This window comes from Poecilia reticulata, chromosome 23, assembly GCF_904066995.2.
Source record: "Poecilia reticulata chromosome 23, P_reticulata-male-v2, whole genome shotgun sequence".
NCBI lineage: Eukaryota > Metazoa > Chordata > Actinopteri > Cyprinodontiformes > Poeciliidae > Poecilia > Poecilia reticulata.
This window is the reverse complement of record NC_088852.1, coordinates 2781945-2805478: the sequence shown is the minus strand read 5'-3', so window position 1 is coordinate 2805478 and position 23534 is coordinate 2781945. Positions and strand designations below refer to the sequence as shown.

At 36.9% G+C, this 23534-nt stretch overlaps 2 protein-coding genes across 2 annotated transcripts; one reads left to right on the top strand and one right to left on the bottom strand.

Annotated features, from left to right (window-relative positions):
* The first annotated feature begins 3927 nt into the window (after nucleotides 1–3927).
* On the top strand, nucleotides 3928–11361 carry nots (nothepsin). Its single transcript, XM_008400834.2, has 9 exons — nucleotides 3928–4084; nucleotides 4847–5027; nucleotides 6775–6892; nucleotides 7103–7221; nucleotides 7308–7507; nucleotides 8258–8383; nucleotides 8474–8618; nucleotides 9382–9480; nucleotides 10882–11361. Exons 1-9 carry the CDS (start codon nucleotides 4026–4028, stop codon nucleotides 11053–11055), a joined length of 1221 nt encoding a protein of 406 aa, XP_008399056.2. The 5' UTR covers nucleotides 3928–4025; the 3' UTR covers nucleotides 11056–11361.
* A 70-nt stretch (nucleotides 11362–11431) lies between these two features.
* On the bottom strand, nucleotides 11432–21990 carry LOC103459336 (bestrophin-3). Its single transcript, XM_008400833.3, has 13 exons — nucleotides 21582–21990; nucleotides 20397–20491; nucleotides 19612–19699; nucleotides 18957–19102; nucleotides 18474–18628; nucleotides 17250–17327; nucleotides 16982–17134; nucleotides 16318–16398; nucleotides 14751–14902; nucleotides 14559–14649; nucleotides 13268–13386; nucleotides 12938–13198; nucleotides 11432–12538 (listed from the first exon to the last, which is right to left on the bottom strand). The coding sequence occupies exons 1-13, from the start codon at nucleotides 21731–21733 to the stop codon at nucleotides 12169–12171; spliced, it is 1941 nt and encodes a 646-aa protein (XP_008399055.1). The 5' UTR covers nucleotides 21734–21990; the 3' UTR covers nucleotides 11432–12168.
* Nucleotides 21991–23534: the final 1544 nt, after the last annotated feature.

Here is a 23534-nt window from a genome sequence, read left to right as displayed (position 1 = left end):
AGCGGACATTATTAGTTGATCTAACGGAGCTAATTTCAATCTGATGCGCAGTAATCGGCAATTTAATTGTTTGCGTCCCCAATTGACAGTTTCTCTTACAGTGGTGTAGGTCATAAAACATTTCTGAATTGATTTGTTTTTATAATATTCTAATTTATTTGAATGGACATCACTAATAAACGCAAAATATTAATGGAGGCTTTTATTTTTGTGTCTAAATGCTGATTAAAAATACTTGCAAACTTTCCAGATATATAGATTTGACAAAACAAATGCTAGTCATAATATCTCCTTTTGGTTTAATGGCTGAGAAAAATTTCAACTTTAAACATTTTTGACTGCAAATCATCCTTTTAATTTCCTTTCTTTTTTTAGCACTTGGTCTTAATTCATAGACCTAAAATCTTAGTTTCCAACAATTATTTCAAGTTCTGAGTTAATTTTTGTGTTGGACGGTAACAGCCATAAAACAAACATCTAATAGATTCAATTGATAAAGTTTCCAAACAAATATTCCAGCTGAACATTTAGAAGTTAATTATAACTTGCAGGCCTGCTGTTTGGTCCAATTTACACAATGAAACCTAAACTTTTGACCTCAAATGATGCCTGAAATACATCTAGATTATTAAAAATCCTTTCAAAATAAAGGTGCTGTTATTTTCTGTTGTGCTTAAAACAATCAAACCAAAATACGTGCAGCATGACGGTTTCTTCTCCATCATATCTCCAGTTTCAGAGGCTTCAGGAAGTTTTCCGCTTGACGCAGAAACATTCCTCTTCAGGTCAGAGTGACCCAGACCTCAAAGTGTCAACACAATGTTACACAACCAAGCTGTCAACAGAACCACACGGTCCAGTTTTACTGAAAGAACATTTTTCATCTTCAAAATCTAAACAAATCAAAAACACATTTTTCCCTAGTTTATTTTGCTACTTTTTTTTTTAAGTGAAGACAGATTTATTTATTCTGCTAAACCCTTAAAGATATACTTAATATTTTTAAATTAACTGACAAAAAAAAAGACAGAAATTGTAATGGCTGGCAGTTTATCATCAGGCAAAAGAAGTTCAACATTCAACCCTTTAACGTCCAATCAGAACTCGCATCCAGAGATGTTTGTTTTAGGCATTTTGTCGACCTCCATTTTGTGGAAAATCTAATTTAATTTCTTAATGCATAGCGTTTTCCGAAATTCTCCACAGTCCGTGTGGATGTACATGGCTGATCATTTCTGCTAATGCGCCATTAGGATAGGTAAGTTAGCGCTTTAGCGTCTTTGCTAACTTTGAAAGTGCCTAGTTAACGCACTTAACTTTGGTTAAGTTATTTTTTTCTGGATAAGTTCTACTATTTTATTTGGTTGTTTAGGAAACTTTGAAGTTGAATAAAGTTCGACATGTGCTGAAGTTTTTGTTATTGACTCAGGAATTGTTCGGGTAGTTAGACGTTTATATTCATGCTTTTATTTTGAAGTGGGCGAAGATTGTTTACGCAGTACTTCCATTTTTTCCTCCTCACGTTCTCTTTTTTATAATTTTTTTTCGATAACTGCATCTCATGAAATAAAATTATTCAAACTCCTTTGTCAATACTAGCAAACAGTGGTGGGGACACTAGTCCGCTAATGCGCTTTCATTTAGCACGTTAGCTAACTGAAAACCTTTAGCGCACCTTTTCCAGATAATTTTTTGTAAACTTTCAGCTGAGTACTGTTTATGTTGAAGTTTTCTATCTTTTGTTCTTTCCCCAATATCTGTATTTCAAACAAAGAGCATACATGAACAAGGTATAGATATAATTTGTATTGAAGTTAGCGCTTTAGCTTAAGTAGCCTTTCTTTATAGATTTAATAATAAGCGTGAAGTTGAGTTTTACGCCATTTCCGTTCAGCCCTACGGCAGAGTTGTCTTGCAGATTGAACTGTTTGTGCATTTCTCCATGGAGATTTCTTCCTACCAGTCACAACCTTCACTTTAATGGGGGAAATGTAATCAATGATATCTGAAAGTTTGCACTGAAAATCATCTACCTACTTATCTACGTCATTACAGCTGAAGGGCGAGGAAGAAGAGTAGATTTGATTAAATGTTTCTGCTTTGTTTTCTGTGAAAGTACGTTTTGTGATAGCAGCTTTTTGTCCAACTGGGTTAACAGATAAAGATAACAGGAAGTGGTCCGACATCAGTTACAGAGACATTGGAAATATTCACACCCTTACCGACTGATAACCAGGTCCAGTGTGTGTCCATGAGTGTGTGTTGTGTTAAACCAAAACTCTCTAATGTGCTAAAGAGCTTTATGCGCCTCTGTCTTCAGGTTGTCAACATGAATGTTGAAATCACCGACACCAGACACGTTCTGGAGGAAGACGGGTGTAAAGATAATATCTGGACCCGTCTCAGACCCCAGAAAAGCAGAGTTCTGGATCCACAGGCCGGTCAGAGGCAGGTGGCTTAGATGAAGTGAGGTCTGCTATGTTAGCGCTAAGGAGAGTCGTGCTGAGGCGAAACTGTTGATCCATCCGTAAATTTGAGAAACTCTGGTCCAGAAGATGTTTGTTTGTAGGTATGCAGTGAATGAGTGGAGGAGAGGAACCAGTCGCTCTGTCGATGTTTTATCAGTTTGTTTTGGAATAACTTGCTCCTGATAAGCGGAGGGATCCATCCTAGTCAGACATCCTTGAGCCTGTTCTTCTGGAGCGATGATCACGTTGTTGGCCTTGTTGATAAAATGAAAAAGGTTTGCAGTGAGCAGCTTTATTCTGTTTGTTAAGATTACATCCGCCTTTTCCAAAGAGGTGAAACTTTAATCCAGAGGTTATCGATGAAGGTCTCTGAGCTGGCAGAGCTTTAATCAGCCATTTGTTTATCATGCTGAAAGCACTAATTATAAGCATTAGTTCTGCTAATGCTAAAGCGCTACACTAACATTGTATTTTGTGGAAACTGATGCTAAAGTAGGAGACTACGCTCTTCAGCTGAAGGAGGAACAGCTTGTCCTGCTCTGCCTCAAACTTACTGATAACTTTCAGAGTTATTAAACTCTGGAGTGTTTTTCATCTCCCCATTGAGGTGATGGAATTGGACCATGAGAAATAACTTAAGTTGTCATTTTCCCATAGTGTCCAGAAGAATATTAAAGTCCTTTTTCAGAATCTCAGATTTTTGCTTTGCCAGATCCTCGGGGTCAGTGGAGCCGTTCTGGTTCCAGCTGCTTGTTTGCTTTTCTTTGGCGCAGCAGGTGTTGAGGTTGAAGGTGGGTTTGGGCTCAGAGCCGGCCACGCTGATTCGTCCAGGTTCTCCCCGCTAGTCGTCTCACGGGATCTGCAGTGTGAGACTTGATTCGACTTGGCGCCCTGAGCGATCCGGGCTGAGCTGCTTGGTGCCGGGTGTACGACCTCGCCGTTGATTTGAGGAAGAGTTGTTTCATTTCCACAGGTAGCGTTGATCTCAAAGTTCACCTCCAGCCGTTGAATCTTCATTTCTATAGACTGAAGTCGTATAATACTGCTAACGCCTCTGGGGTTGAACGGAGGCATTTTGCCCTAGTTCAACTTGGAGGTAAAGAAAAGTAAGGTAAACATAAAAGTGAGAAAAACCCTCCAGTCTTTAGGTTTGAAGTAATCCAGTTATGATGTCGATAATGTAAATATAACGACAAAAAATGTGACTTTAATAACTCTAAAAGTTATCAGTAAGTATGAGAGAGAGCAGGACCAGCGGTTCCTCCTTCAGCTGTCAGAGCGTAGTCTCCTACTTTAGCATCAGTTTCCACAAAATACAATGTTAGCGTAGCGCTCAGCAGAACTAATGTTTAGTGCTTTTAGCTAACTTTTTAGCTAGCGGTGCCCACCGCTGCTTAACCTTTTAATTTTGACCAAGAAGGAGATGTTTTATCTCTGAGCGCAGTTTGAAGGAGGAGTTTAGTTTGTTCAGTGACGTCCAATCAGAGCAGCTGGTGGCTCTGATAAACCTTCAGGGCCTCTGCAGAGCAGCAGTCTGTCACTCCGACCCGGACCGACATGCTGAGGCTGCTGCTCCTGCTGCTGCTGTCCACATGGACGGGCTCAGCGATGGTCAGGTAGGACAAACAGCCGCTTCTTATTTACATTCATTCACTTTACAGACAAACTATGGCACAAAACGACTCAAGTTTACAAATAAGGTGAATCAGGATTAATACTTTCCCCTAAAATATCTAAAACTACTGAATGTAAAGGGATTGGGATCTTTATTTTATTTTGTTTTTACAGAAAATGCAGATTTTAGTGATCTGATCCAGTGTGGTTCAAAGTGGGGGGCGCAGGATCCTGTGGGGCTTCAGGAGGCAATGAGGCGGTCACAGATAAAAAAAAAATATATATATATTTTGTACATTTTTTATAATTTTTGTTTTATCTCATTCAATCTTTTTTTTTCAATATAAATTAAAAGATAAAATAATTGATTTAAATTTTATTTCTGATTCATTCATCAAACTGCTTTGCTTCTCAAGCAAGAAATAAATGTAAAAGTTTGTGATAAAAAGCCCAACTGCTACAACAACCACAAGAACTGTATGAATAAAATACAGTTTGATATGATTAATATAAAATATATTTTCTTCTAACCAAAAAGGGAGATTTTGATTAAAAATTGTATTATTTGTAAATAAAGTCATAACATATTAATTGATAATAACATGGCGACAGAGCCAACTAAAATCAGATAATACAAGGCAACAGTTATGCTAAATTAATGTAATAATTATTAAATAGTGAATAAAAAACATAAAAAAGTTGATGTTTCTTCACACATCTTTTGATTGGGAACCCCTGATCTAGTCAAAGTTTTATCACCTCAGGGTTGCCTTGAGGCGGGTTCCCTCCATCCGCGCTCAGCTGAGAACTCAGGGTCTGCTGGAGGACTTCCTGAAGGAACACCGGCCGGACATGTTCAACCGCCGCTACGCTCAGTGCTTCCCACCCGGAACGCCGTCCCTCCGGCTCAGACGCTCCAGTGAGAAGATCTACAACTTCATGGATGTAAGTGAAGCAGCTGCTTCGACCAAAACAAGGAGATATTTCTGAACCTGGAAACCAACACTGCTAAAATAAATCCAGTTCTGCAGAATTCACCTAATAAAAGCTCATCCATGCGTTACAATGGCCTAGTCAAAGTCCAGGACTAAATGATGTTCACTCCAAAGCATTGTCTTTGTTGCAGGGTTCTTGAAAGTTTTTGAAAATGCTTGAATTTCAATGAAGTGCTTGATATTCAAACTGCACAGTTTAGTAATAAAGTATTGTTTAATTAAGAGCTTAAATTAAAAAACTTTATTAAAACTTGAAACTAGCTAAATACCGCGTTGGTGTAGCACTTTAGCATTAGCTTCTGCTGCATACAGTTGTTGGTATCACGCTTTAACATTAGTTTTCACTAAATACCATGTTGGTGTCATGCTTTAGCATTAGCTTCAACTAAGTATCGTGTTGCTTTAGCATTAGCTTCTACTAAGTATCGTGTTCCTTTAGCATTAGCTTCAACTAAGTATCGTGTTGCTTTAGCATTAGCTTCAACTAAGTATCGTGTTGCTTAAGCATTAGCTTCAACTAAGTATCGTGTTGCTTTAGCATTAGCTTCAACTAAGTATCGTGTTGCTTTAGCATTAGCTTCAACTAAGTATCGTGTTGCTTTAGCATTAGCTTCTACTAAGTATGGTGTTCCTTTAGCATTAGCTTCAACTAAGTATCATGTTGCTTAAGCATTAGCTTCAACTAAGTATCGTGTTGCTTTAGCATTAGCTTCAACTAAGTATCGTGTTGCTTTAGCATTAGCTTCAACTAAGTATCGTGTTGCTTTAGCATTAGCTTCAACTAAGTATCGTGTTGCTTTAGCATTAGCTTCAACTAAGTATCGTGTTGCTTTAGCATTAGCTTCAACTAAGTATCGTGTTGCTTAAGCATTAGCTTCAACTAAGTATCGTGTTGCTTTAGCATTAGCTTCAACTAAGTATCGTGTTGCTTAAGCATTAGCTTCAACTAAGTATCGTGTTGCTTTAGCATTAGCTTCTACTAAGTATGGTGTTCCTTTAGCATTAGCTTCAACTAAGTATCATGTTGCTTAAGCATTAGCTTCAACTAAGTATCGTGTTGCTTTAGCATTAGCTTCAACTAAGTATTGTGTTGCTTTAGCATTAGCTTCAACTAAGTATCGTGTTGCTTTAGCATTAGCTTCAACTAAGTATCGTGTTGCTTTAGCATTAGCTTCAACTAAGTATCGTGTTGCTTTAGCATTAGCTTCAACTAAGTATTGTGTGGCTTTAGCATTAGCTTCAACTAAGTATGGTGTTGCTTTAGCATTAGCTTCAACTAAGTATCGTGTTGCTTTAGCATTAGCTTCAACTATGTATTGTGTTGCTTTAGCATTAGCTTCAACTAAGTATTGTGTTGCTTTAGCATTAGCTTCAACTAAATATCGTGTTGCTTTTGCATTAGCTTCAACTAAGTATTGTGTTGATGTATTGCTTTAGTATTAGCTTCCACCAAATGCCATGTTGCTTTAGCATCTTCCACTAAGTACAGTGTTGCTGTAGCAATTTAGCATTAGCTTAAATTAAATACTGTGTTGATGTATTGCTTTACCTTCCACTAAATAACATGTTGGTGTAACACTTTAGCATTAGCATATGCTAAATACTGTGCCGGTGTAGCACTTTAGCATTAGCTAAACAAAGTACTAGCATGGTAGCAGTGGCTTTAGTTAGTAAAGTCTGGTGTTTTTGTGTCCCAGGCTCAGTATTACGGTGAAATCAGTGTGGGGAGTCCGCCACAGAACTTCTCTGTGATTTTTGACACCGGATCGGCCGACCTCTGGGTCCCGTCATCGTACTGCGTCAGCCAGGCCTGTGGTACGCCATCAGAAACACACCGTGGAGCTAAGCAATCCCCACAGTCTACCAAAGAATCTGTACCAGGATATCTTCTAATATTAGAGGGATGTATTCTGGTCAGGACGGCTTGACTTTGGTGTAGTTTGCTGCAAACTGATAAGAAGTTCAAGGTCTGTGTGTCACTGTAGCGTACTGGGGAGTGATGAGAGCATTCCTGTCTGTCTGCAGCGTTCCACCGACGTTTCAAGGCCTTTGAATCCAAAACCTTCCAACATGATGGACGTTCATTTGGGATCCACTATGGATCGGGACATCTGCTGGGAGTAATGGGTAGAGACACAGTGAAGGTCAGGTGTCCGTTTTGACCTGCGGAGATGTTTATTCAACCTGGAGAGTAACTTTCTGCATTTCTTCTGGATGTGATTTGTTCCAGATTGGGGACATGACCATCTTGAACCAAGAGTTTGGAGAATCTGTGTACGAACCAGGTTCTGTGTTTGTGACGGCAAAGTTTGATGGCGTTCTGGGACTGGCCTACCAATCGTTGGCAGAGATCCTGGGAAATCCCGTCTTTGACAACATGCTGGCGCAGAAGATAGTGGACCAGCCGGTGTTCTCCTTCTACCTCAGCAGGTACATTTACACCTGCTTAGATCCTCAATAGGCTCATTGGACGGTTAGTTGAAGATGGCTTTCCTTACCAATAAGGTAGTGACAAATCTCTATTACTTTACATGTATGTAATTAGATTGGTTTTACTTTGAGTTCTGGTTTATGGTATGTTTGACACCAGGAACCTTTAAGACCATGACGGGTCTTAAAGGTGAACTACTATGAGCAAGTTGGGATCGGTCTATGAGCCAAACAAAACAACCATTACATTTTTCACATAAAATCAGTTTTAGATAAAGATGCTTAGTCCCTCCCAACTCAACGTTTACACTTCTACGTGAAAATATCTGCAAACTGGTGCGCAATTATACAACCATACGTCTTTGAAAAGCAGAAATGGAGCCTCCTGCACACCCAACAACAATACAGAAAGTGGTTTTTGGATGGCACGTCAAAAACAAAGCACTTGTTTTTTTCCAACAGTCATTGTAGAGCGGTGAAACAAGCTGATCAAATGTGCTGGATTTCCCCGTGGGTTACTAGGTAACGGGCGGAGCTCTGCTGGGGTTGCTAGGTAACGGTGAAGTACCCCATAGATTGTGACTTAACATTCCAAAGGTTTTTGGAATGACTCATTTTCCAGACACCAAAAAATATAAACATGAACATTGATAAAACTAACTACTGGGTGTTTTTTTTTTTTTTAAAGCACTTGTTTTGTTTTTAGAAGAGATTTATAGTATTTATTGAAACTTTTCCTTGTTTCTGCAGGAGAACGAGGACCAGCAATCCGCAAGGAGAACTGCTGCTGGGAGGAATAGATGAAACGATGTACAATGGATCAATCAACTGGCTGCCTGTGAGCATGAAAAGATACTGGCAGGTTGAGATGGACAGGTAAATTAAGCTGCATTACGCTCTGCTACCACCAGGTGTCAGTAACGAATGTAAATGTTGCAGAAAATAAACATGGCCGTCTTGTTTCAGCGTGGTGGTGCAAGGCGCGGGCTCCTTCTGTCCCAGTGGATGTCATGCCATCCTTGATACTGGAACCTCCCTAATTGGTGGACCGACCCGTGACGTCATGAGACTGCAGCAGCTGATTGGAGCCACGCCCACAAATAACGGAGAGGTGCAGCTCTTTGATACCCAGTGTGGGGCGCAATACGACGCCATATTAGAGACAAGAAACTCAGAAATTTAAAGATTGACCTCAAAATATTTTCCAGAACCAACTGTGAAATTTTGAGTTTCAAAAGTCAAAAATTTGCATGAAAAAAATCTGAAATTTTCAGATTAATCTCAGAAATTTTCTAAAAGACACTTGGAAATTTCTGAGTTTCGAAAATGAAACATTTCAGAGAAAAAAAAGTGAAATTTTGAGATTAATTTAAAATTAATTTAAAAATTTAAAAAAAAACACCAACAGAGAAATTTCCAAGAAAAAACTTTTTGGTCGCCAAGAAGTTATAAAATTTTTGACTAAGTTTTAAAAGTTTAAAAATTTTTGACTTTTGAAACTCAGAAAATTCAAAGTATTTTATTAATTTTTTTGTTGGGATTTTAGGTTATTTTTACAAATAAAAATCTGGAAAGTGTGGCATGCCTTTGAATTCAACCCTCTCGGTCAACACAGTTTCAGATCTTTTGAGGATTTTCTTTTCCAGCTTTTCTCATCTACACAATGACATTTTCACCCATTTTACAACATTTTTTTTAACAGTTTTAAAATTTTGACAGATTAATTACCTGTTCTCAGAAAATTTAGTCGTCATGATGCTGATTATTCTCTAACGAACTTCTGAGGAACATTGAAGAAAATCTGCTTTTGTTTATCAAACGTAGCTAAATGTAATCATATTAGCTTGTTTGCTAATTTGTAGAAATGTTTGCAGTTTGTCATCGACTGCACCCGATTGTCCAGTTTGCCTCGCATCACCTTCATCCTGGGTGGGAAGGAATACACGCTGACATCAGAGCAGTACGTCAGGAAGGTGAGGGCGCCGTCTGCTCTGCTCAGGGAAACTTCATGTTCTTTCCTGATGACGTTTCATTGTTTAAATGGTTTTATTGGGTATTTAAACCCTTCATGATTTCTCCTGCTTGCTTTTTTTTTTAAATCAAATTTTGACGTTAATATCAAGCAGAGATAAGAAGAGTAGACATAAAATGCAATTTTCAAATTAAATGAAAAGAACGAAGCAATTTTTACTGAGTTTCTCTTTGTAGACAAAAATTGGTTTGAACAGTTTTTCCCTTAAGATTATAATTTGATTATCAGTTTCTATGATCAGAAACATGTAAGAGTGACAAAAACACAGATAGTATGATTTAAAGAGAAAAGCTAGAATTATGAGAGAAAGTTTAAAATTAAAAAAGGAAAAGAAAATGCTACATAAATGTTTAATTATGGTGGAAATGTCAAAATTATGAGAGGAAAGTTGGAGTTCAAAAAAATTAAATGAGAAAAAAGTTACAATTATTAATAAAAAGCCAAAATTATGAGGAAAGAGAAAATTAAAACAAAAATATGTGAGTAAAAAAGTCAAAATTGTGAGAAAATTTTAAAATGATGGAATTAAAAGTTAAAATTATAAGGGAAAAAAATTAAATAAACATTTAACTTGAGATAAAAAGTTAAAATTATGAGAAAGAAGTTGCAACGATGAGAAAAAGAATCTTGAAATCATGAGTAAAATTAAAATTACAAGAAAATGTCCAAAAAGAGCCGATGTGATAAAAGTTGAATTTACAAGAAAAGGTAAAAAATCTGTGAAAGTTGAAGAAAATAAAGTTAAAATTGCAAGAGATGAAATAACGAGAAAAATTTAAATTACAAAAAATTTCACAAAAAATCAAAAATTATGAGAAAGATGAAATTACAAGAGAATAATTAAAATAAAAAACATTGAAATTCTGAGAAACTACAAGAAAAAAATTACTTCAAGAAAATGTTGAAACTTTGATGAAATGTTGAAATTAAGAAAAAGTTTAAATCATGAGGAAATAATATTGAAAAAGCTCAACATTATGAGAAAAGTAAAAACGTTTAACTTAAAAACTAAAACTACTACGTGCAAATGAACTGAGAAATTAGATTTTTAGAAGATAAACATCTTGTTTTGAAAGAACTGCAGTTTAAACTTTCTGCCTTTTATTGATATTATTTAAATTTTATTCTCAACATTTCAACTTTATTCTGTTATGGACAATGAATAAAAATCCACTTAGTACTTCTTCACAGAAGCAGAAGAAATTTGTAAAGTTTCGTCACTCCAGGAGTTTAGTAAATTAGAAAGTTAAGCCTCAACATCACATGTTTAATGTTTAACAAAGCGATAATTTCTCATTAAAATCCGTTTTTATCTTCTTCTTCGTGGGTCTGCGGCCGACAGGAGGCGTTTGGCATCAATGATCTGTGTTTCAGCGGCTTCCAGGCCTTTGACATCATTTCCCCTGAAGGCCCGATGTGGATTCTGGGAGATGTATTTCTGACCGAGTTCTACAGCATCTTCGACAGAGGACTGGACCGAATCGGGCTTGCCCAGGCCAGGCACCCCATCGAATGACCAGTATTTCCTCTGGTACCAGAAGATAATAACTTCTTCTGTGCCTCTTCATGAAACAGGCTGAAGTTTTATTTTTAAGATAAATCTGGACATTTATCTTTTATGTTAAAGTTTCCTAAACAACCAATATTCACACTAAAGCTGAGAGATTTGCTCCTCTTTCCACTGAGTCACTGTAATGAGGACTGCAGTCTCGTCTTTGACCACTAGATGGCGACCAAGAACATGTCATTTTGGGCTGTTAGCGGCTAATTTAGCTTCCGTCTTGTCATCTAATGTGTATTTAAATTAAAAACCATAAACTTGCTTGTTTTTTCTTGTATTGTTTACTTTTTATGCTTTGTTCATTTTATGTTGATCACCAATTTCTGATACATTTGGCTTGTTTACTTTTGTTTTTATTTTAGTGCAACTTCAACATGACCCATCAGACGGCCATTTTAGATCGAGAAAAGGAGAACATTTACAGTAAAAAACTTTGAAATTTATGCAAAAAGCATGGAAATTTATGAGTTTGAAAAGTTGAAAATTTGCAAGAAAAAAATTCAAAGTTTGTAATTAATCTTAGAATCGTAAAAAAAAAAAAAAAATCTTGAAAAGTTTAACGTTTGAGAAAAAAAAAACTTATAGATTAATCTCAGAAACTTTCTAGAAAAATCAGGTTCTGAGTTGGAAATTAAATTTTTCTAGATTTTTTTTTTTTTTTGGTGGAAATGTGCTCCTTTCTTTTCTACCTAAATTGGCCCCAGTACCCCGTTGTACCCATCAAGACCCAATTCGGAAAATTGGTAAGAAATGCAGTAGATCCACCTCGAACAAAAAACTGTGGCTAACCAAACCCAAACTCCTGACTGAAATAAATCTTTGGAAGTTACCAGGTCCGTGTTTTTAGCTCAGGATTTGGACCAAAACCACGTTTAGTGCCTCGAACAACCAGAATCCAGCTGCCTCTGTTTTCTTCTTCTTCGGTTTTTGACGGCAGCTTGCATCCATCAGTGTTGCACTACTGCCATCTCTTGTATTTTATTACTCTTCCTTTCCTCAAATTCTCTTAATGAGATCAGTGTTTAAAAAACACAAATATTCTCCATTTTCTCTGTTCTAATCCAAACTTTACTGCTGGGATTTTGCGTCTTTGAGCTCGTCGTCCTGGTCCGTTTCCTCCTCCTCGTTGTCCTCGTTTCCCGCCGTTCCCTGGAATTCGCCGTCGTAATCCGGTTCCGGCAGTTGGAGCGTGTTGGCGGTCGGACTGGGCGACCTGCGGGACTGATGCCGACCCAGGCCTCTTCTCCGGCGCCCCAGCCCTTTCGGACTCGGCAGGCTGCGGATCGACGCCTTGGAGCTCTGCCGGGAGAACTGCAGGGAGAACTGCCGGCCCCGCGGCCTGGTTGGCGGCCGGGTCTTCACGGTGACCGTCGTCCAGCGGAACTCCTTCGGTCCAAGTTGAGTTGGGGAACAACAAATGGAGTCGGTCCTAGAAATACTGAAAATAGAACAAGCTGGAGCAATAAGATATTGAAAAACTTATTTAGAGAATGTTTCTTTTGCCTGATTTAGTTATTTTTTGTTACTTATATTAATTAGTCATTTTTGTCCTTAATATACCAAAATAACCATCTGACCTGTTTTGGGATTTTAGAGGAGAACATGATGCGGTTATTTTAAAAATCTTTTCGCCTACTTCCTGCTGTATTCATGTGATTTTCTTGATTAGCCAGACTTTGGTGACATTAGATGCAATCAATTCTTGACTTAACGAGGTGAGCAATTGCTTCTCCTCATTGGCCCATGTTGGTTTGGGTGACCTCTTTAGATTCTTGTGGATCTGAAACGCTAAAATGTGAAACCAGAAGACGTCTACAGCAGCCGAATCAATGGTCACCTTGTAGTTTCCACGTTTGGTTGTCCCTCAGTTGGGGAGAGATCCAGACCGTTCTGATGTTTCCCAAAAGACTCCCCGTTGTGACAGGCATCAGAGAACAATGGCGGGCTGACAACCAGCCGCGGGAAAACAACGGAGGATGAACTCTCAGGTGACGGCGGGTTGCTGTTGACCTCCCTTAAGGTGGACAGGGTGTCCAGAGACGATGGAGGGATGGCTAAGGAACAGGGTGGGACCATGTCCGCCGAACCTGCGTTCCCCCTGACAGAGTTTTACCAAAAAAATTAAAACATGTGAAACATCAGCATATTACTATAAAGGCGCCGATACCTGAAGTCCAGGAAGAAGCTGCTGGTTGCGTCGCTGCTGTGCCGCTTGAAGACGGGTCGAGGATGTCGGAGGTCAGGAGGCTCCTGAACACTGAGCAGGCGTCGGACTCGACCCAGAACCTGAAAACACCAAACAACAATCACATGAAATTATTCAGTCCCCACAAGTCTGAACAGGAAGTGATCCTCACCACTGAACCGCCATCTTGGTAGGCAAAAGCAGCACAAGCATAGATCAGGGGTATTAAAACTTTTTGGACCAAAATTGTTGAGTCAAAAGGACTTTAGAACCAAAAAGGAAGTTATTTTACCTGCTTAACAATAAAGCATTGGTGTTTTAAGTAAACAACAACAAAAAACTATTTAGATTGTTGTGTAAATTATTCCAGGTCCATCAAAATCTTGTTTTGAGTAAAAGTTACTGGTTCTTGAAAGCTGATACAGAAAACCTGGATATTTAAAGACAAATACTTTGTGTTGAAGCCAGAATTTGCTGTTGTAAGAAGATTTTTACTTTGTGTGTGACAATGTTGTCCTAATTAAGAATAGAAAGTCTCCTTCTAGATAACTTTCAACAGCGAATTAGGGCTTAGAGTAAATTTCCACCAAAATACCAAAAAAAACAGAAAAAAGTGACATTTTGAGATTAATCTCAGAATTTTTTTTAAAGATCATGGAAAGTCGAATTTTTTAAAATTTCAATTTCAAACATTTTTGACTTTGAAACTCAGAAATTTCTATGATTTTTCTTGAAAACTTCTGAATTTAGTCGCAAATTTTTATTGTGTTTTCCAGAAAATTTTTACTTTTTGGAGCTCAGCTTTTTTTTAAAAAAATGTAATTTAGAATATTTTTCTTTTTTGCCATTAATTTACACATTTCTCTCTACCTACAAAGGTCTGCTATCATAAACAGATATTGAGACTCTTGACTGTTTTCTGGTTGCTTTAAAATTATTTGAAGGCCTTTTTAAATCCATAAAGAATCATGAACTAAACATTAATGGTGGTTTATTTATGCTCTCTAGATGTTATCCACCTATTTTTTTATTTTGTTTTATATTTAATTAGGTATAGATGTGAGGTTGTCCTAATTTATTCCTCAGCGGAAATTAAATTTGAAAAGATTGCATTTTCTTTTGTCTTTTTTCTTTTTGTTTTTTTCCATTAAGGCTTAAATGTGTTAGAATAATACACATTTTGTCACATTCCTGTTCTTATATTTGCTCTACTCTCCTAATATTAGGGTAAAATCATTAAAAAGATGCAAAATATGATAAGGTGCAGCTTTACCGACTCTTGCCGTCGAGTCAGCAGAGGCTCCTGCTGCTGTGGTCGACCGTCTGAAACCTCACATTCGTCAAGCTGCAGGATGTCAGAAAGTCTGCAAAAATCATGCACATAAACCTTATTAAAAATGATGCAAATAAACTCACTTATTCTCCAAATCAACGCATAACCATAATGAATGAAGGTAAGTTTGACCCCATGTCAGTGGTGGATCCGAGGAACGAGGGGATGCAGTAGTCTGCAGCAGCCAGGGTGTACGGCGGACGAGCGTCGCTGTCGTTCCAGTAAACGTCTTTGGTCATGTGAGGAAGGTTCATGTGCATCTCGTCCACCGCCAGCAGAGACACCTGGAGGAACAGGTGAGCCACAACCAAAGCTGAACCAGAAGGTTTTCTCCTTTCCAGGAAGTTTAGATTATTCACAAATGCACATATTTTTTCATGTTCCAGATTAAATAAAACTGTTTAGTTTCTAAAATTAATTTCAGAAAAAAAGTTTATTACAAAACCGTTTCCAAAAAAAGTAAAAAGAAAAAAACCAAGTAGTAATCCAGAGACAATGCCAAGTAATCTAATTTATTTTGATAACTTTGTAAACATGGGTTTGTCCTATTATAAATAGCTATTGGTGTCTATTTTTAGTTTAGAGTTAATTTAAATATTATTAAAATATTTAAACGGATTAGTTCTGGTATATTTTCAAACTTTAAACTGGGATGTAGTTGGAAAGTAACTCCTATCTAAGTCTTGTAGACAATGTTGAGATGTTAAGTTATTTATCTAAGTACGTTACTATGGAGCTAAATTGGGGCCATAAAGACAAAAATTGAAACTGAAATAAAACTTGAGTCTGAAAATTAGTTTTGAACATTGTTTTAAAAATGTCATCTCCTTTTTTTCAGATTCAGATATTTATTTTCAGTATCATTTTGTCCAGTTACAAAACTTTTATGTTTTAGTTTCAAACTTTTTTTGCAGTTTCAAAATAATTTTTCAGTTTTACTTTTTGTTCTTTTTTTAACAAACTTAATGTCACTTTAGCTCCTTAGTTAGCAATCAAAAGCTACTATTTGTCCTAAGGCCTGGATTACTACATTAACATTTAATAAATTCCGTTTAATATTTCTTGAAAGTTTTTGTTTTCCTGTTTTAATAACTTATTTACCTAAAAAAAATCTGCTAAAGGTTAATTTATATTAGAGAACTGGTCAGATTTGAGATTCACCCATAAAAATGTGCATTTATGCTGAATAATAAATAATTTGGTTAATTTTGAATTTTGGTAAAATCCAGATTTAAAACTTGTGTTCTCAGTTCTAAATATGCAAATCTTCAAATTTAAGGTACAAATTGCAACATAATGAACAAGACAAATTGTTCAAGAACGTAAATAAATCTGACTGAACTGAACTTGAAGCGCTTTTATTTTGATATTCTTAGCAGGAAGTGTCCTTGTAACGTAGCCGCTAGCTTAGCAGCGAGAAATTGTCGGAGGTAAGTCACGCTTATTTTGTTTTTTTAAATGAGTCAAAGTAATTTAATAGAGTGTTAAATTGGAGAAACATTAATGTGGTCATTGTTATAAAGCTACAGCTAACATAAACATGTTGTTCTGAGCCGCTAACATCACATAATAATCCACCGACATCACTAGCTGCTTGTAGTCGCGTTTCCGATAGACATTATTAGTAAAATAAAGACAAATGCCGCCACCTACTGGGCAGGAAATAAGAGATTATTTAAAAAAAATTTAAGTTGCTGACCTGAAGGTTTCTGTCAATGATCCAGTTGACCTCAAAGTCATCGTCATCTTCTCCAAATGGGTTAATCAGTTGCTCTGCTACCTGAGAAAATACAAATATCACTTGATTTCAGACTTATAACAAACTTTTTCTTGTTGTTTTTTGGCTTCTCTTGTCCTGAAAACTGAGAGATCAAAGCTAGTTCCATCTTTTTTTTAATCTATTTACTTTAAAGTTGTATGAAAGCCTAGAACCAGGCTGTAGCATCTGGGCATTTAAACTTCTTTGTGACATTTGCAAAAAATCTCAACACCACAGCTTTACATTATTGTGCAGATTAATGTACAGTAGCAGTGGGCACAATTACACTAATAAGCTAAGCTAACTTTATGAAGCGAAAACGACTTGGGTAGGTGTGTAATGAAAAATTTGAGCCTGTTGAGAAGCGTAATTTTGCGCTTTAGCATTAGCTTTCATTAAATATGATTTTAGAAGAAATGTTTACAATTAGTGTTTTAGGTTTAGCGCACTAATTTTTGCGCTAACCCTAACTAGCTTCTTAGCATGATTAGCAAATCTTGCATATTTTAATTCTGTTTTCTTAGTTTTAAAACTTTTCGCTTACTTTACATTCACAGATTCAATGTTATTTTTACAACCTGTTGCTAAGGAATTGTTATCAAACCTTAAGCCAGCCACAGTAGAAAAAAAACTGCAGCAGGGTGAAGATGGGGATGTAAAGGTCGAGGTCGTGGCCGGGGTGACCCTGAGTAGGGTCGAGGAACTGCCGACCAATTAGACAAGCGAAGAAGAAGGTGTAGACGGCAAGAGTGACGACCTGAAGACAGAAAGACGGATTTCACAAACAGTTCATCCCACCCAGAGCTCTGATTTGGTTACAGTGATTACCCCTGATGAGATTACACGAGCTGCATCCGTTTTTCAGGACTGACCTGCGTATAAACCAGCGGGACGCCGACCCAGTCATAGCCGAAAAGAGTCGCACACCACGTCCTGAACAGATTCATCTCCTGAGCACAGACAGGAAGCAGCTGTTTGTCACCAGCTACAGACCTCAGATTTCTGTAAGCTGATACAGTAAATGGAAAAACGGCGTCATCCGTCCCTCTGGAGCAAACCCCGTGTCATATTATACCCACATTTCTGGTTTCTGTGGTCACTAAGTGGGATATAAATGGGTTTGTGATTGCAGTAGAGCTTTTTATCTCAAAAATAATGTTTTCAAATTACATTTTGGAAAAGTTTTTAAAATCCAGGTAAGACTTTAATATTTGGTTTAAACGAAGAACTTAAAAACATTTAATTCTGCATGTTGGTACTTTTTGTAGAGTAAATTTGTGCAAATTGGAAAATAAGCATTTTATTTCTTATGATTTCAGACATTAGTGAAAAGTAGCTTTTTTGTAACGTCTTCGAGCCACTTATTTATAGTTTTAGCTGAATTATAAAGGAATTTAGCAAGTTTATGGGATTATAAGGTTTACAATTAAATACTTTATAACAGTTATTTCTTTATGGATCTGTGTATGTGCTGGGCTCTGTGGTTTCTAGCAGATTTAGCAAGAATGATTCTCTTAAACAGATGTAAATTAATTTCTGTTTTCTAGTTTTACTTTTGCAAATCGCACTAATTGGATCAAAAGACATGAAGTAATTATTTAAATAATTACTGATTATATTTAACATTATTATGATGAAGAACATGCAGCAAAAATCTATTTTAATACAAATGTGTCTTAATATTATTCTTGACAGAAAAGAAGTGACATTCTGGAAATTTAAAAGTATTTAAAAACTCAAAGGTTTTGCCCAAATTTATCCCGAGTGAAATTTTAATGACTTAGTAGATTTAAAAAGGGACATAGCTAAACGGCTCTACAGAACTCCTAACGTGAGATAGAGAGCTGATATTTGGTATATTGGCACAATCCTCTGAAAAGATATGCCCTAAACCCAACAGGAAGTCGGCCATTTTGGACCAAACGGTCATTTTTGGATGTTACTCACTTTTTATATATGTCAAACTTTAACAAACCTTTGGGAATTTTGAGCTATTGGCTTTATATATAAATATTTACGTGATTATGCCCTTAAAGCGTTGGAGATTAAAAGTTATCAAAAGCTCAACTGACGCTCTGATAGAGTGCTCATCTCACGTTCAGAATATTCTGCAGGTCGATGCTGTCTTGGATGCGTCCTTCCTGCCGGGCTTTAGATGCCAGGTTGGAGAACCAGACAACAGGTATCCAGTACTTCAGGTGAGGAGAACGGACGTTCTCAAACACCTTCCTCTCCTCAGGAGTCATGAAACCTGCCGATGAAAGGACGCATTAATCAGACTTTCTCCTTTGGACGTTGATGTTTTGGTTAAACTTGAAAAGAGAATCAACCTCTTATTCGAAACTTAATTATAAAATCAACAGACTTATTTGAATTTTCTTTATGTTGTGGAGCCTCTGAGATTTTAACTCTTAATTCAATCTGTTGCTCACAGTCCTGCTCTAACTAGCCATTAACGAGTCGATCTCAAATGCCTCTTCAGGGACAGACAGAACCAGGAAAGATGCAACCCTGCATCTGTCATTCACCACTTTGAGTTTGGACTCATACATTAAAAATCCAAACAAATCGCCTCTCACCTGCCTCAACCACATGATCGATGGTTGGGAATCGCTTGCAGACGGCCGTACTGACGGAGCGGAAGATGAGCAGCGATGTCAGGTTGACGTAGCGTACCAGCGTCCGGCGGAGAAGGCGTCCGTATTCATCTTTACCCTGAACACAACTAAAGGAAGCAAAGAAAACAAACACAATGAAGTGAAATAACTGCCATGTGGGGGCGCTGCACCAAGAACCACTCAAGGAAACAATTTGAAAACCTTTGAAGACACTGAGAGCAACTTCCTTCTATACAAAATGTAAACAAAAAACGAGTGGCGTCAGATTTTAGCAGTTGGAGGATTTCTCTTCTGTTTTTGGTAAAAGACCAGGAGCCATTTCTCCCACTAGCGCTGGTTTCTCATGTTTGTTTTGGTTGTATTTGTCCAGACAAATTTGAAATGCATGCATTTGAACCAAATTTTAAGTCTTACTCACTTAAAATTTACTCAAGATGTTGCTAACCAGAGTCCACTTCAGCTGACCCAGACCGAGGCTTGTAGACGGACCAGAATTAGCTTTTTTGGTAAAATTTTTCATTCACACCTCCCCAAATGAACCAGATTCATAGACAAACAAACTGGACTTTCATTAAAGTGGACTAAACATGGTTGGTGTGAGCGCACCTTTACTTACCTGGAGATGAGGAACATCAGTCTGTCTGTCCAAGGAAGATTAAGGAACTGATTCCACCAACGATTTACCACCAAAGTGACATAAAAACCTAAAAAATACAAAGAATACTCAGATTCTACATCCTGTCTCAAAAGTAGAACATATTTAACATTTTTTTAGAGTATGAAGAATACTAATCATGTTTTTATTCATTTGTAGCAGCCACCTAAAAACTTATTTTGACTAAAGCATCCATGTTGTATCCACAGTGCCAGAGTGAATGAGTTTGGATAAAAACGAGGAAAACTCATCCTGCTTTTAGTTTTCTGTCCTCCTTAATGATTTGTTTCCATTAGTACTCTGCTAATGAGGCAACCAAAAACCCATCAGTCTCTGCTTGGCTCTGCCATCTCTGGAAACACAAAACATGCTGATAAATTTCAGATTTTGTCCCAATTTTTCATTCTTGTGGAACAAGATGTCCAACAACTCAGATGAAATTGATGTCCGTATTTGAGCAGAAATATTTCTAATAGTCTTACTGACTTAAATTGACTCAAGATGTTGCTAACTTCCACATTTAATCCACATATACAAAAATAATAATGACCAAATTAATAAAGAAGGACATAAAAACCCATAGAAAGCCAAAAATATAGCTTGTAATTGTCAATATTTAGAAAGAAAGAAGAAATCATTTATTTTAAAATGCTATCTGTATGGAAAATGCAAACATTATAAACATATATGGTATATTATATTAATAAAACTCCCTATAAAATTGATTTTTGGAACCAAAAATATACCCAGGACGAAGGTGACGGGGATCTGCTCGGCGTATCTGTCGCAGTAAATGGAAAGTTTCTCAAATAATCTCTTCTGCTGCTCTGAGAGGACGAGTCTGCAGGATGGAGAAGACGCCATCAGGACAAAAACAGAAACATTTGTTGAACTAAGACAACAAATGAACTGAGACAAAGGAAGACGGGTTTGTTGCAGGGTGTTTGTGCTGCCAGTTTTCCTTCGATAATTTAGCAAACTATATGATTTATTGTAGAGAAACTCTTTTTAAATACAAAATAATCTGAAGATTTTAAAGATCTCACTTCCTATTAAAATTAAAGTTTGAGTTCAAGATCAAGTACATGTAATATGTTTAATCTGTTATCGTTAGCCATCAGTTTGGTGCAAAGTGTTTTATGAACCTCTGAACTTTCATGGAACGTCTTTAGAAATGTGGATGCTAATATTAGCATTGGGGACGTCAGTGCTGCTGCTACATGTTTAGCATTGAGATGCTATTTTATGCCTGAATAGCTTCACTAATAGGCTAACTTCTGTCAGCACAACTTGAACACAACAATAGTTTTTTTGAGTGTCCAATCAGATCGATTTTAGAAGCAAAAATGAGCCCAAAGTGCAGCGGCTGTTAACGGATGTCACTTGTGCGACAGATTTACTGACATACCAGAAACGTATGAATACAAAAGTTCCTGAACTTTTTGTATATTCAAAAAACAACAACTAATTGCATTAATTATGATTTTTAATGTGTTAAAATCATTGTAATAATTTATCAATACAAATGCATGCCACACTTTTCAGAAAATTGTTTAAAATCTTTGAAAACTCAAATTGTGACATGAAGAAATTTAAACCAGTTTCATGAATACAACTACTTTTTTGATCATTTGTTTAGGTCTTTCGTAAAATATTTGAACGCGGAATGGGCGGGGCTTATGAGATACTGCAGCCAATCAGCAGAGGATGATCTAGATATTTCACAAGATCAAGAAATTTCCATACTTTCCTAGATTTCCTTACATTTCATCATCTGACCGACAAAATAAACCTGACAGAGACTTTGGACCCTAACTAAAGCTTATTAAACAAGCACACAGCTACAATGCAAACACAATATTGCTTTTATGCTTTTATGACAGTTTATTTCGTCTTTTTAAAGTGTGTAATTAGTTTTTGGAGTGTGTGACCTGTAAACGAGGCTGAGGACGGTGTAGAGCAGAGCAAACAGGATGAACTCCCGGTACAGCAGCTTGTAGATGCTCCCCTTCCAGCGCAGCAGCAGCCGGTGGAAACTCAGGAAGGTGGCGTTGGCTACTTTACTGGAATAAGTGACGGTCATCCTGAGACGGCAACCTGAATCCACAGGGCTTTGACGCTCCCACTACCTTCTCATGACTCTTATCTCCTGTTTACTTGAAACTGCTGCAGCAAAATTAATCCAAACAATCATCTTCAGTTCCGTTTCAGAGCTGCTTTCCATCAGGCTGCTGTCCAGATTTGTTTTTGCTCCAACCCAACCCCTTCTCTCTCGCTCCTGTTTCTCTTCATCATGATGCTGTCCAGTTGCCCAGTAATGCAAGTGAGCACACACACACAAACACACACACACTGTGGGTTATATTGATGAGCCGCTGGGCTAAATGTGGTCATGTTTCAGCAGTGTGTGTTGGCATAGACAGCTGTGGAGGTAAACGTGCAAAAACAGAAACACAGTCAGTGGCAGAAAATAGATGAAAGCTAGAGGCAGTGGCTTTACTTAACCTGCAAAAGGGAAATATTTAATCACAAGCTTAAGCTAACCTGATGTTTTAAATATAAAACATGTTTTAGCTTTAATTTGTTCATTTTTCTAATTGTAATTTACCATCATCTAGTGGTTATTTGAAGAACAGCAGCTGTCCGTGTTTTATCTTCTGGCACTTGTTACAGCTCTGAATGGAAGAAGATTAAGCTCCAGAAAAACAAGAATTCTGAATTTTTTTTCTTAAAATTCTGACTTTAATCTTCTGAGATCAAAGGTAAGAATTCTGAGGGAAAATAGTCAAAATTCTGAGAAAATAAAATTCTGAGAAAAATGAACAAAATTCTGAAAAAAAAGTCAGAATATTGAGAATAAAAAGAATACTGCAAGAAAGTCAATTCTGAGAAAAAGTTAAAATTCTGAGAAAAAAGTTAAAATTCTGAGAAAAAAGTTAAAATTCTGAGAAAAAAGCTAAAATTCTGAGAAAAAAGTCAGAATTCTATTATTTTTTCCAGTGGCCCTCGTTCTCTGGTTTGGTTTTAGAAGTAAAGAAATGAAACTGACAGGGAAATTGTTGAACAAAAGGTGAAAGGTCGTAAAGATGTCTGATGACGCATTAGCCCAGCAAAAGGCTTCACAGATCATGTTACTATGAGGAGCAAAACAACAAAAGACACCTCTGGCCCCAAAGAGCAGAGACTGGGACAGCTTGAAACAGAGTAATGTTTCTGTGAGCACACCTCATAAATTCAAAATTCAATTTCTCAAAAAAACAAAAACAAAAAATCCAACATGTAAATATTACATGACTGTTGACTTTCGACTTGACCACTTTTCCCCTTTCACTCAACTTTGTATGAATAGACTATAGCAAAATAATATTGAAATTAGAGTTAATTATAAGATAGTTTATTGTGTGCCATAAGTTTGCAGTATTTAATAGATGAGTTTCACTTTCTAGAATGAGGGAGGAAAAATATAAAGTTTTTCCATTATATCTATGATTTTTGAGTACTTGTTGTTACAGTGCCTAAAAAATTTTGTCCATTCACATATATTTTTAAAAACTGACACAACATCATGTTCCAGGTCAACAAACTAAATTTAATATTAGACAACGAGTAGCTGCATAAATTCAAAGAGCAGTTTTCAAAATATTATTTTACAAAGACGACAAAAAGACCTACTATAATATGGAATGAGGATTAGTTAATTGTGATGGAGACAAATATGATTAAAATCTGTATCACCAACTCTATAATATCAAATAAAATCAAAATGATTAACTTTATACACCAACCTAATGAGCCTAATTTGATCATTTTATTTTTGAAAAAGCAGTTGTAAATATTTGAGGAGTGAGACATCTTATTATGTTTTATCTTTACTCGATCCGTTG

What these genes read in the sequence shown, in the direction of transcription:
- nots (XM_008400834.2), top strand. Translation starts at nt 4,026, where the DNA reads ATGCTGAGGCTGCTGCTCCTGCTGCTGCTGTCCACATGGACGGGCTCA. An exon ending in TTCTCCTTCTACCTCAGCAG is followed by an intron (nt 7,508 to 8,257) that starts GTACATTTACAC and finishes TTGTTTCTGCAG; the next exon opens with GAGAACGAGGACCAGCAATC. An exon ending in CGCCCACAAATAACGGAGAG is followed by an intron (nt 8,619 to 9,381) that starts GTGCAGCTCTTT and finishes AAATGTTTGCAG; the next exon opens with TTTGTCATCGACTGCACCCG.
- LOC103459336 (XM_008400833.3), bottom strand. Translation starts at nt 21,733, where the DNA reads ATGACCGTCACTTATTCCAGTAAAGTAGCCAACGCCACCTTCCTGAGT. An exon ending in TCCCGCTGGTTTATACGCAG is followed by an intron (nt 17,135 to 17,249) that starts GTCAGTCCTGAA and finishes TTCTGTCTTCAG; the next exon opens with GTCGTCACTCTTGCCGTCTA. An exon ending in AGCTTCTTCCTGGACTTCAG is followed by an intron (nt 13,199 to 13,267) that starts GTATCGGCGCCT and finishes AAACTCTGTCAG; the next exon opens with GGGGAACGCAGGTTCGGCGG.